Source organism: Penicillium malachiteum (genome assembly GCF_028827825.1).
Source record: "Penicillium malachiteum strain IBT 17515 chromosome Unknown utg000003l:1.0-4950554.0:1.0-4952489.0, whole genome shotgun sequence".
NCBI classification, from domain to species: domain Eukaryota; kingdom Fungi; phylum Ascomycota; class Eurotiomycetes; order Eurotiales; family Aspergillaceae; genus Penicillium; species Penicillium malachiteum.
The window spans coordinates 1,704,177-1,716,895 of record NW_026643096.1 but is presented as its reverse complement, the minus strand read 5'-3'; the positions used below and the strand labels follow the sequence as shown (position 1 = coordinate 1,716,895).

The window sequence follows — 12,719 nt, the reverse complement described above, 5'->3', positions numbered from 1 at the left end:
AACCTGAAGCATCTACATTCTATACTATATATGATGATATTGAAGATTAGTATAGAGGGCCGAAAAGGTGGAGTTCGCAGAAAATGGTTGTGCGCTGATTAGCTGCGGGGCGACCGCCCGTGAAAATCCCAAGAAACAATTATCTTCCTTCTCCTTCTCTCCCCTTGAATTCCTTTGATCTTTGGGTTCTTTGGATTCACCTGTTTTTGGGACTTGTCTTGATATTTTGTCCCTTATTACCACTCTCCGCTTTCCCGCTATCCTCCCACGGAGTTCCTTGCTTGGAGTTTTCCTTGAGCTTTTTTTTTTCCTTTTCTTTGGCGCTGGGGTGGTTTGAAAGATGGATGTCACGGCCCTTCGAGACCGCATCCAGTCTACTTTAGACTCGAATGCAAGCAATCGCCAACAGGCGGAGTTGGACCTGAAATATGTACGTTTGTTATAAGTCCTGGATGGTGGGGTTCATATTTGAGACTGACCTCGTGGGGGGACGGTTTTACCCCCCTCTATTTTTCTAGGCCGAGACTCAGCCCGGTTTTATCAATGCGCTATTGGATATCTTGCAAGGAGAACAGAACAATGCCGTTCAGCTTTCCGGTGTGTCTTAAGTCCTATCACTGGTGGCTATATACCGCAGCAACGACTCGTATCGGTGGTCGAAATATATCACAACATCGTCACTAACCCCGCTTCCTAGCCGGTGTCTACTTGAAGAACCGTATCAGTCGAGGATGGGCTCCTGCTGAAGAAAACCCCTCGCGGCCCTCGATTCCCGAAGCTGAAAAGCCCGGTTTTCGTGAGAGACTGATCCCTGCCTTGGCCTCCACTCCGCCCAATGTCCGCGCCCAGCTGGTCCCTCTCCTCCAGAAGATTCTGCAGAACGATTTCCCCGAACAGTGGCCCGAATTTATGGACCTCACCCTTCAGTTGCTTGGAACCAACGATGCGAACACCGTCTACGCTGGTTTGCAATGTTTGCTCGCTATTTGCCGGGTGTATCGATTTAAGGCCGGAGAGAAGCGAGAGGAGTTCGATAAGATCGTGGAACACTCGTTCCCGCAGCTCCTGAGTATCGGACAGAAGTTGGTCGATGAGGAGAGCTTGGAGGCGGCGGAGATGCTTCGAATTATCGTGAAGGCTTACAAGCACGCCATTTACGTGGGTGGATCGAATTCGTCGACGAGAATTTTGGTAGAAAACAGAAATACTGACTGGCAATTCTTATAGTTCGAACTCTCGCCTTGCCTACAGACTCACCAGGCTACTGTGGACTGGTGCACCTTGTTTCTCAGAATCATTTCTAAGACACCCCCTGCTAACTCTATGAGCGAGTTGAAGGAGGAGCGGGAAATGAACCACTGGTGGAAGTGCAAGAAGTGGTCATATGCTAACTTGAACCGTCTCTTCGTCCGGTATGATATATCGGGCAGTGGATATTACAAGATTATTTCGATATCTAATTTTTGTCCTATTTAGTTACGGTAACCCTACCACCATGTCGAAGCCCTCTACACCCGACTATACCCCCCTACGCCAAAACCTTCATCAGCACTTTTGCCCCCGAAATTCTCAAAGGATATCTGCAGGAGATCGAGAAGTGGGTCTCCAAGTCTCAATGGCTCAGCAACTCCGCGATTTCGTACACCTTGGTCTTCATGGAGGAATGTGTCAAGCCCAAGGCCATGTGGGACCACCTTAAGCCGCACATGGAGAACCTGATCGCCCACTTCGTTTTCCCCATCCTGTGCCAGACCGACGAGGATATTGAGTTGTTCGAGGATGACCCATCTGAGTACTTGCACCGCAAGTTGAATTTCTACGAGGAGGTTTCGGCTCCGGATGTCGCCGCTACAAACTTCCTGGTTTCCCTTACCAAGAACCGCAAGAAGCAAACCTTCTCTATTCTGACCTTTGTCAACAGTGTCGTCAGCAAGTACGAGTCCGCTCCTGAGGACCAGAAGCAGCCCCGCGAGAAGGAGGGTGCTCTTCGCATGATCGGATCTCTTGCTTCTGTCATCCTGGGCAAGAAGAGCCCGATTGCGGACCAGGTCGAGTACTTCTTTGTTCGTCACGTTTTCCCCGAGTTCCGCAGCCCCCACGGTTTCCTGCGTGCGCGTGCTTGTGACACCTTGGAGAAGTTCGAGCAGCTTGATTTCAAGGACCCTAACAATCTTATGGTTATCTACCGCAACATTCTGGAGTCCATGACTGACACTGAGTTGCCCGTCCGAGTTGAGGCCGCCCTCGCTCTTCAGCCTTTGATCCGTCACGATATCATTCGCACCTCAATGCAGCAAAACATCCCTCAGATCATGCAGCAGCTTCTTAAGCTGGCTAACGAGGTCGATGTCGATGCTCTGGCTAACGTCATGGAGGACTTTGTTGAGGTGTTCTCCGCAGAGCTTACTCCTTTCGCTGTTGCCCTGAGCGAGCAGCTCCGTGATACCTACATGCGTATTGTTGGAGAGCTTCTGGAGCGCAATGCTGCTAAGGGTGGTGATGACGATGGATACGGAGACTTCCTGGATGACAAGAGTATCACTGCATTGGGTGTTTTGCAGACCATTGGCACTCTGATCCTTACTCTGGAGAGCACCCCAGATGTTCTCTTGCACTTGGAAACCGTCCTGATGCCAGTCATCAGCATTACCCTGGAGAACAAGCTTTACGATTTGTATAACGAAGTCTTTGAGATCATTGACAGCTGTACTTTCGCCTCCAAGAACATCTCACCCACCATGTGGCAAGCCTTTGAGCTGATCCACAAGACCTTCAAGGCCGGTGCTGAGCTGTACCTTGAGGACATGCTTCCTGCTCTTGACAACTATGTTGCCTACGGCTCTGACATGCTGGTTCAGAACCCTGCCTACCTTGGCGCCGTTGTCGGCATGGTTGAGGATATCTTCCGTGACGAGAAGGTTGGCGGTGTTGACCGCATTTGTGGTTGCAAGCTTGCCGAGACTCTCATGCTTAACCTCCGCGGTCACATCGACCAATACATTCCCCTGTTCATTGAGTTGGCCATGGTTGTTATTGATGCCGGCGAAGCTCGCACCAAGTCTTACCGCATCCACCTGATGGAGATGGTCATCAACGCTATCTACTATAACCCCGTTCTGAGTCTTCAGGTTCTCGAAGCCAAGGGCTGGACTAACAAGTTCTTCAGCACTTGGTTCTCTAACATCGACAACTTCCGTCGTGTCCACGACAAGAAGCTGTCTATTGCTGCCATCAGCTCGCTCCTCACTATGAAGGCGGGTGATGTTCCAGTTAGTGTTCAGCAGGGCTGGCCAAGATTGTTGCAGGGTGTGACAAGACTCTTCCAGACCCTGCCTGCTGCGCTTAAACGTATGTATACGCTTTACTGTGTCTCTTTACCCTACCATATAATAATATTCTAACCAATATCCTATAGTGCGTGAGGAAGCCACCAAGGAGTCTGACTTTACCCTTGATGACGATTACGATGATGATGACGAGGACAATGACTGGGATGGTGAGGTTGAGTGGAATGAGGATGAGGCTGAAGCTGCTCTTGACGACGATGTTGCCGATGAGAGTGCCGCCTATCTTGAGTTCCTCAACCAAGAGGCCCAGAAGTTCGGCTCTTTCGCTGATGACGATGATGATGAGATGGATGAGGAGAGTCTCCTTGAGACACCCTTGGACAAGGTCGAGCCATACGGCATGTTCAAGCATGTCTTCATGAGTAAGTCAAATCCCACCATCTCTACAAATTGCACACTCACTAACTTATTTCCAGGCCTTCAATCTGAGCAGCCTCAGCTGTACGAGACCTTGGCCAAGGTTCTGAGCCCCGAGGAACAACAGGTTCTCCAGGGTGTCTTCCACGAGGCCGATCAGAAGGCTCTTCTCGCCCAGCAGAATGCGGAAGCTGCTGCTGCAGCGGGCATGCAGTCCAACGGCAACCAATAGACCAGCCATGATGTGAAGCATCCACAAATCCATTAGCTTGGATTTGGGTGCTTTATTTCTATAACCAGGCGTCCAGTGGGAACATCCCATGATACCTTGTTCACGAGACATATGCCCCTTTTCATGTCTTTCCTCCCATTATTTCTAGATCATGCCCATTTCCCCTCGTCTATATTTGTTTATCGTGTTATCTCTGTTACTTGACAACGAATTTCCCATTTTCCTGCTTTTTTCATGCCCACCACTGATGTACTTCAAAAAAGTCCCGACTTCCCCATTCCCTTTCTAATCCGCTTCATTGCACAGATTCCCCGAAGATTCGCCTCATGGTATAGGTGGTACATCAGCCATTACAGATATTAAGTGCATGATATTTTATTTCTGGTAGCGTAGAATCTTCCAATGAGAGCATTACTTTCTATATTCATGTTGTCTGAGTAGTGATGATCTTAGCCTCGAAGTGTAAGAATGATACACGTGATCAATTTTCATACTATACGGTTTGTGATGTCACTCGATCCATGGCAATTTTGTACAAAAGGTTTTATAGAAACTTGAACATGGTTCGACCAGAGAAATGCTCTTCATGGATCTGCCGTTCTGAGACCTGTATCCAATGTTGTGCTAGCCAACCACTTGTGCAGGTCATTTAACGTCATCATGATGAACCGCGCAAACTACCCGGTTTAAGATGTCATGTCAATTGTAACCAGAACAACTATTTAACACTGTTGCCAAGGAGAATTTGAATCTGCAATCAACATTGAACTTGAAGTTGTTCTTTACCACTATCTCATATATCAAGCCTGTCAAGTATCTTTAACTTGTGCATCTACACTTGCACATCTCCAACAGCATCCAATGTGAGTATTTCCATCTGGCAACAGGGAATTTCCCCTCTAAACTTGAAGATAATTGTCTAACCCAAACTTTAAGCCAAAATGTCTGCCCAAAACTCAGGTCGTCAATCACCTCCTGAGGAGCGTCTATCGGGTATTCAGCAACGTGATGTCCCAGGAAGTGGGAAGATCGGATCGTCGTCAAGTTCACGTCCAGCACCGGATTTTTCAAAGAAAGAGTCGGAACGAGCCAAGTCCGAGGTTCTGACGAGTAACCCCGAGCACCCACTGGAGAAGATTGAGGCGGCGAAGTTTACAAAGGGATCCTAATGTATCAAAGAAGTATCATAAGAAGTTGGGAAAGAAAATGATCTATTATGTTCAAGTTGAACGTTGAACGTTGAAGGATGTCATGTCTAAATCATTCATCATATCGAAATTGATCATCGGGTTATCTACTGAATTATCTTGTCTGTAACAATTTACTTAAGGATTAAAAGATGAAAAAGGAGCAATTCGTATCTCCATTCGCTCATTGCAATAAATTATCAAGGAAACAAGTTGCTACCGAGTCAAAATCATATCGCAATCGTAAGCTCGTCTCAGAAATAGAAAGTGCATAATGCGAGACATCGAGTCATAGACCCGAAATACCAGGAGAGAAAGGGCACGCCAGCGCAAGCTCCGGTATCTATCTTGAGTTGAAAGTCAACCACTTAAGCCTTGGGCTCAGTGGCAGGGACAGCCTCAGCAGCAGGAACAGCAGCAGGAGCAGCCTCAGTAGGGACAGGGGCAGGGGCAGCAGCGGGAGCAGCAGCAGCCTCACCCTCAGCAGAACGACCCTGCTTCAAGTCCGCCAAACGACGAGCCTCGTTGTGAATATCGCGGACCTGCTTATCAGTCTGCACGTAGAAATCGCGGAGCTTGCGACCCTGGGGGTGCTCAAGGGCCTTCTCGAAGTAGGAGTGCAGGGAGGAAAAGCCGGAGAAAGCCTTGTTAGAGATCTGGTAGCTCTCATCGAAGCCCTTAGCGCGCTCAGTGGCGTTGTACTTCTTGTCGAAGTTGGACAGAGCAGAGGTGAACTTGGTCGAGAAACCGTGCTTCTGGTCCAGAGTGATGGCCTGTTGGATGGCGTTGTCGCTGAGAGCGTAACCGTGAGCTAGGTACTCAGCGAAAATGCGGGAGCGGGGCTTGTCCTCCTGGGAAATCTCGTGCTCGGACTCGTGCTCGCTGGCAGCGATGGCTTGGGCACCGGCGAGCTCGTCGATGTTGGAGGCGGCCTCAACGTGCACGGATGAGGAACCCAATTGGGTTTGGTCGAGGAGGAGGGCAGTCTTGGCGGCACTGTAGGATAATGTCAGTAATCTTTCGTGCTTTATTTATAAATAAAAGACAAGAATATGCATGTTGTGATATTGGGCGTTCTGTCGTGGGCTGAGTGACGCGTGGTGCGGGGTAGCTAACTTACGCCTCCTTTTCGAAAGTGACACTAGCAGACTTGGGAGAATCGGCTTCAGCACTAGTAGGGGTGATGGAAAGAGAGGTGATCTTGCCACTATAGAGATATGGTTAGTTTAGGTATATCCCTTGCTGCATTGATTCGACATTTTTTTTGTGTTTTCATGCATGAAACTGGGTCTGGGTTATCCTTACCAGAAGCTGAAGAAGTCCCGAACGTCCTTCTCAGAGGTGGTGGGTGCAATACCCGAAACATGAACGGTAGCGCCAGACATTTTGATAAGAGTTGCAGAAAGGAAGAATTATTTGCAAGATTATTTGGAGTAAAGAGAGAGAAGATGGTGAGGCCAAGTATTTATACGGCTGCGCCACAGGTGACGTAGAGCGGGGCTGCACCGCCTCATATAGATTAACCCAATTTGAAGCACATGTGGGACATTTCAATCTTGGAAGCTGATATCATATTATGTCTTTGCTGAAATGTTATTGAAATAGCTTAATAGGCAGCTATATTTAGTATGTGGCTGCACGGTCATGGAGGTTTCTGGTCCATGTGGATCATTTGAATTCAAATTGCATTAGTATTACTCCTTCTACAAACATGTAGCATATTACATGCCCAGGTAAAATATGAAGTACTATGAAATCAACGCCAAAAATGACGGCTTTCGACGCTAGAAAATTCCCCCTTGCCACTCGCATCTTTTGAGGTCGAGCCCTTCACCATCGTCCAGCACCATCACGATTTCCACTCAGTAGTCAAAGAAAAACGATTTGAAATTCAAAATGGCAATGATAATCGTGATGAATGTTAGACATTCTGACAGCAGGGCTGTCCCTGTTAATAGTGGAAGAGAGGTTATTGAAGATTCAATAGAATAAAAATGGCAAATTAAGTTGGGCATGTCATGGAATTGATTGATGAAAGTCGCGCTCCGACTAAGTGACTGGACCGCCCTCTAATACCTGCAGGGCGAGAGTTCCTCGATGTAGAAGCTGCTCATAGGCTATGATATACTGATTAGTTGGAAGGCCCACCAAGGGTGAACTTATCTCACGTACCTTCAACAGGTGGAGCACATGGATCACCGACTGGGACCTTGGGATAGTCAATCGCAGTTGTGGGAATCAAAATCTATATCACACTTAGTCTTTTCTCATAATCCAGGCTCCTGTTTTACTGACGTTATGAGCTTGAAGATCCGCATATACCAAGGCAGCTGTTTTCTTGATATGATCCAGCTGGCCTTGTAGATCTGAGGACAGTGTGGAGTTCCAGAAAGATGGTAGTCGGTATTTCGAAGAGAATTGTCGCAAGCTATACCATTTGATGGATGAGGAAGGAATAGTGAAGTTGAGCTTTCCCAGCCATGTTATTAGCTCAATGTGAGTGTAAGCTAAGAACAGTCCGCGATTAGCACACTCGGGCTCCTGTCTTGCGGCGTTCATCAGTCTCCCATCTGACTCCGTGAGGGATGAGTATTCGTTCAAGAGTTGCCGGATAGCTTTTCTGTCAATCCGGTTTTTCTCCAGATTTGTTTCGATGGTTTTGATCGTGTTGCCTGTTTTAATCAGGAACTCCACCGCCGTCACTTCCGCGTCTTCTTTGGGCATTATGGCGATCGGTTTGTATGATAGGTGAATATTAGGAAAGTCGGATCGAATGAAATGAGGAAAAGAAATGCAATTTGTAGGAGTGGGTGGCGAGAAGTTAATGATTCGAGCTGTATGAGTTGTATGAGAGGTGAAGGTGATGACATGTGAGGTTCTCGTGAACCAAGGATGTAAAACCTTGGAACCTTGGAAGTCAATCTGTCACACCATTATTCATCGTGTCTTTATCTGTACCACCATGAGCATCCAGATGTCTGAGCATCCACGATAGCCAGGAATTTATGATGATTATATGTGTTGGGAAAATTCATTAAGTTAAGTCGGAGCTTACAGAACGACTATTGAGGCGCTCAACTGAAAATGGAGAAACTAGTAACCGAATCTCATAAGTCACAGGGGTATTAAATTATAAACACAGGTATTTTCTTTTTAAAAGAACGAAAGACTAGACTAGCTCGAAGAGGGACAATCCAGTACTGTAGAGAGTGAGGTGATATAGACCGTGGAGAGGGCAGGATAGACCTGTTCAGTCACCGTCACCGTGATGACGTCTGTGACTGGGACGATCGGGTAGACTGTCGTGTGGATAGGAATAGTCTCAGTGGTTACCCGGGTGGTCTTCTCAGATGCAGAGCAGTTTTCAATCCAAGGCGGGCAATCAACAGTGCCGTAAGTCATTGTTGAATACACAGTTGATGTTGTCAACGGATAAATAGCAGTGCTTGTAGGAATGGTGCGGGTGATTGTATGAGGGACTTGATCAGTCAATGGACAGTTGTCGACCGTCCTATCATAGCAGGATTTGTGACTCGAAAGATTTTGAATATCTCCGCTCAACGAACAACGTTCTACCAAATATCAGCCTGCTGGAAAGTTCTGTGGAGCGAGTGATCAGAAGGAATTGTTTGAATAGGATCCTTTGTCTTAAAATAAAAGGCCTTCAGAGCTGTCACCTAAGACCAGGTCGTGGTTGAATGAGCATCAATGCTGATTCAATTTGCAATTGCTAGATGTAATAATGTCTGCCTGCAAACAACGTCCGAAGAGAAGAAAAGGATAAAAAAGTGAAAGTGAACCCATTTGTTGGTTAGACTGCACCCGGCAGACAGAATGAAGAAAAGACAAAATGACCAAAATGAAGGAGAGTAAAGAAGACCAGAAAGAAAAGAGGATTTGGGCTGCTTAGGGCAAAATAACAATTCACAAATCAAGAGGGTCCTCCTTCTGCTTCTTCAAAACCTGTTCCAATTCTCGCACTCGTCGTCGTAGGTGCTCATTCTCTCGCCTCGCAGTTTCCAACTCTTGTTTATGCATCGCAGCCTCCTCATAACGGGCCAGGGAACTACTGGATAGACCCAGGTGGGTCTGAGATACCGAGGTCCGATGGGGATAAATGGATGGACTGTTTCCGTAATGAGCAATATGGTCTGGGTGAGGGTGTTGAGTGTATGAGTTCAGAGTTCCAATTGATGGGCGGCGATGAGTGAGAGATGGTTCACGACTTCTCACACTACGAGGATTATCCGCTGTTCGTGAGGGTGCGATACCAGTAATACCTCCTTGTGCACCTTGAACAGATGGGGTATGGGAGCTCAAACTAGACGAGGAGCGCTGTCGTCGGGACGAGTGGGAGTGGGTCGAGCTGAGAGACGGAGAACCATGAATTCCATCGGAGACGTCATTCAGAGTCGAGGTGGAGGATGCAGTCGATGCTACTGATGCAGTTTGCTGACGAAGAAGAGAAAGCTCTCGGGTCAATCGGTTGACCTGGTTATAATTAGCGGGTGGTGGTTTCTATATAGTATGCCTCGGAGCTCACCATAGACTCCTGCTCCTTCTCCAAAACCAAATGTAAATCCGATGGGGTCAAAGGCTTGGGATGTCGCAAAGGAGCTATATATTGATCAGGTTAATTATCAATCAGTTTTTTTAATCTTTATATTGATTTTCAATTTTTTTCTTTTTTGAATATTGTTTGTCATCTGGAATGGGGGTCTGCTTACCTTGAGCTGCACTAGTGACATCATGCTCACTAGACCCCAAAGGTGGACTTCCTCCATACATCGAACTAGGACCTTGTAACAACTGTTGAGTGGCGGGTGGAGGAAGCATGGTGGGAAGAGTAGTAGTAGCAGCTCTGGGCCGCTGAGTCGAGTGAGCAAGATCGGAAGCCATGGTGAGGGAGATACTCAAACGGGAATCCAGCTCCGAGTCCTCTGCACCAGCAGAAGTTATGAGTTTACCTGACTTGACCGGAAAGGGGGGACATGCGGGATGAACTATAAAGGTTGTTTCAGTGTCGGGCAGCGATGTCGTGGAAGGCAAAACACTGCCCCTTGATCGGAATGTCGCAAGACATTCCCGGAGAGGGGCTGCGAGGTATGGATGCAGATGAGCTCATTCGACAAATGCAGGAAAGGGTTCTTTCTGCAAGATAGAACAGATAACAGCTTCCGACTAGAGGAATTAAGAGTTTTGATTGGCCTATGCTTGTGTTTTATTAAAACTAGTACCTGATTTCCTTTTTGTACAATTGTACTTGCTCAAGTGATAGATCAAAATGGTTTAAGTACATAAGGCAACTAGACACGTAGATACGCAGTACATGGAGGTACTTAGTTCAGAGTACCGAAGTACTAGCACTTCCATAGGTACTACCGTACAGGTATATCACCATGAGAATTGCATGAATATTGAGAATGATCTTTCTTCAATTCAAATATTTGGAGCATTCCTGAATGAGATAATTCCTGATCACCCGATCGGCATCGTAAAAAGAAACATGGAAAGAATATTATCTCGTCATTGATATATCGATCATCTAGTTACCATGACGAATGTACCTGGGTGCTCAGGCCTCCTACTATGAGATGTCTCACCTCCATTTTTACCTAATGACCATACATTCGTATCAGCATAAATGGGATAAATCTGCATGATATTGGTCTTCACGCTGCAGATGAAAAATTATAATAGAATATAATCATATATATCACCAGGGCAATGAGAACCTTGGAAACCATAACAGGACAAACAGATAAACAAACATTGAACAAACAGAGACAAACATCAAAATAAACTCCCAGATCTACAGGGTTATGTAATCATCTCAAAACAAACTGGGGAAACCATTCAAACAATCATAAAGAATGCTGGGACCAGATGAAACAAATCCTCATTAATTGAGCGGATATTTGAGTACAATTTGTGCTGGGGTAAATCCTCCTCCCTGCCAATGACACCATGACCCAACCTTACGAGCCCTGCGAGTCCAAAGAACTCCCTACCCACATTCCATCCTTCGTGAAACCGCTCACTCCTTACGTCAAGAACCAACAAGAGGCTCTCCGTATCCGCCAGGCCTTAACGCTATACCTGCGATCCCTAATTGTCCTTGACGATGATACTTCCCGGGCCTCCCACCTCAATTTATGTGCACCCGCTGACACCGTCCTCGACGTCAAGCGCATCCCTACCGACCTCCCCGCGTTGCGAAAAGATTATCTGAAAGCATTACAGGCAAATGTGAACGCTCGGAAAGAACTTCGTGCACTGTCAGATGATGTGGCATCATTGAGAAGTCAGAGGACAGCTCGCGCAAGCCCTGCTGACCCCGCCGATCCGCAGGAACCCGGCGCGGATCTGCGAGATTATCTCTCGCTCTTGCGGGATCGACGCCGGCATTCGAAGCTCCAAGTCTTCCAGCATTACCTCGAAGAATTTAGAGCGAAGGAGGCCACAACAAGGGATCTGGGTCACGAGAATCCTGATCATCAACTTGCATTACCTGAAGAACTAGATACAGGTGCGACCCGTCGGAATGGATCTGATACAGATTTAGAGGAACTGGTTCACAAGCTTGAAAGAGCCGTATTGCGCGCACGCACACAAATGGATCAGGAGAAACGATTATTTGAGAAAGTCAAAGCCCGGAATGACTCCAGAGAGAACCGCCCGGAAGATGTTCCACCTGCCGTCAAGGCACATGCATTGCAGCAAATCCGTGACGAGCTGGTACAATGGGTTGAAGAACGACTTGTCAGTGAAGGAGACCCAGATGAGAGCCTAGTACAGGACCTGCCGCCCGAGGAAATAGAAGAATCGCAGCGTCTTCTAGAGGAGCAAAGAGCTCAGATAAAAGAGCAGTATGGAGCTTATCTACAAGCGCGACGAGAACTTCTTGAGGCTGCTTCCAGAGCTTGCCAACCAGTGACCGTGGCTGCAAAACCTGCGTCTCGTACTACATACAAAGCCGAGATCCTCACCGAGCAGATGCCAGCGCCTAGTCCTATGGATGTTCTATCTTACGCAAGCGAAACTCTCGTTCCCCTTTCCAAGAACCAAAAGTCGCTGGCCCTTCAAAAATCATATCTCGCTGCACTTTTGGCAAAGGAGAAGTCTACAACCTTGCGTGCCCTACACCGCCTGCGCGATGAAAGCCATTTGCTCCCCGAGTATCCTCTTCTTGCTCGCCAAGCCCGTTTCAAGCACGCTGTTGCAGCTCTCAACTCCAGAAATACTTCTCAGTCGCCGGATGAGGACCGATCCGACGAACTGGTGAGTCTGGCAGAGGCATGGGCATTTGCCTCAGAAGCTGCGGCCACAAATGAGCAAGAGTATGTACAAGAAAAGGTGGTACTCGGGACAGAAGTGAATCAAGATGCACGAAAGGTCCTGGAAGATGTGTATGGTACCCTGAACCAAGATCTGGAGAGTATTTTGCACGAAGCGGAGCCGACCCAAACTACGTCAGATATCTGGACCTCCGAAGCTCGCACCGTGCGAGGGGTCGGCAACCACAGTGGATCCCGGTTGGAGAAACGACCGAAGGGTCCTTGGTCGGGATTGCACGGGCGTATCGGAATAGAATGA

At 47.5% G+C, this 12,719-nt stretch overlaps 7 protein-coding genes across 7 annotated transcripts; 3 read left to right on the top strand and 4 right to left on the bottom strand.

The window, feature by feature from the left end:
- Positions 1-340: 340 nt before the first annotated feature.
- N7483_006970 (putative nonsense-mediated mRNA decay protein (Nmd5)) lies at positions 341-3,936 on the top strand (the record flags this gene model as incomplete). Its single annotated transcript, XM_057090407.1, has 7 exons — positions 341-430; positions 519-597; positions 698-1,158; positions 1,228-1,412; positions 1,505-3,348; positions 3,416-3,709; positions 3,764-3,936. The coding sequence occupies 7 exons, from the start codon at positions 341-343 to the stop codon at positions 3,934-3,936; spliced, it is 3,126 nt and encodes a 1,041-aa protein (XP_056945148.1).
- Positions 3,937-4,877: 941 nt separating this feature from the next.
- N7483_006969 (uncharacterized protein) lies at positions 4,878-5,105 on the top strand (the record flags this gene model as incomplete). The annotated part of the gene is made up of 1 exon (XM_057090406.1): positions 4,878-5,105. The coding sequence occupies one exon, from the start codon at positions 4,878-4,880 to the stop codon at positions 5,103-5,105; it is 228 nt and encodes a 75-aa protein (XP_056945147.1).
- Positions 5,106-5,491: 386 nt separating this feature from the next.
- Positions 5,492-6,508, bottom strand: vip1 (putative actin cytoskeleton protein (VIP1); the record flags this gene model as incomplete). The annotated part of the gene is made up of 3 exons (XM_057090405.1): positions 5,492-6,119; positions 6,244-6,330; positions 6,429-6,508. 3 exons carry the CDS (start codon positions 6,506-6,508, stop codon positions 5,492-5,494), a joined length of 795 nt encoding a protein of 264 aa, XP_056945146.1.
- A 664-nt stretch (positions 6,509-7,172) lies between these two features.
- Positions 7,173-7,847, bottom strand: N7483_006967 (glyoxalase family protein; the record flags this gene model as incomplete). Its single annotated transcript, XM_057090404.1, has 3 exons — positions 7,173-7,240; positions 7,296-7,368; positions 7,419-7,847. The coding sequence occupies 3 exons, from the start codon at positions 7,845-7,847 to the stop codon at positions 7,173-7,175; spliced, it is 570 nt and encodes a 189-aa protein (XP_056945145.1).
- A 450-nt stretch (positions 7,848-8,297) lies between these two features.
- N7483_006966 (uncharacterized protein) lies at positions 8,298-8,525 on the bottom strand (the record flags this gene model as incomplete). Its single annotated transcript, XM_057090403.1, has 1 exon — positions 8,298-8,525. The coding sequence occupies one exon, from the start codon at positions 8,523-8,525 to the stop codon at positions 8,298-8,300; it is 228 nt and encodes a 75-aa protein (XP_056945144.1).
- Positions 8,526-9,047: 522 nt separating this feature from the next.
- Positions 9,048-10,022, bottom strand: N7483_006965 (uncharacterized protein; the record flags this gene model as incomplete). Its single annotated transcript, XM_057090402.1, has 3 exons — positions 9,048-9,614; positions 9,667-9,740; positions 9,851-10,022. 3 exons carry the CDS (start codon positions 10,020-10,022, stop codon positions 9,048-9,050), a joined length of 813 nt encoding a protein of 270 aa, XP_056945143.1.
- A 1,068-nt stretch (positions 10,023-11,090) lies between these two features.
- On the top strand, positions 11,091-12,719 carry N7483_006964 (uncharacterized protein; the record flags this gene model as incomplete). The annotated part of the gene is made up of 1 exon (XM_057090401.1): positions 11,091-12,719. The coding sequence occupies one exon, from the start codon at positions 11,091-11,093 to the stop codon at positions 12,717-12,719; it is 1,629 nt and encodes a 542-aa protein (XP_056945142.1).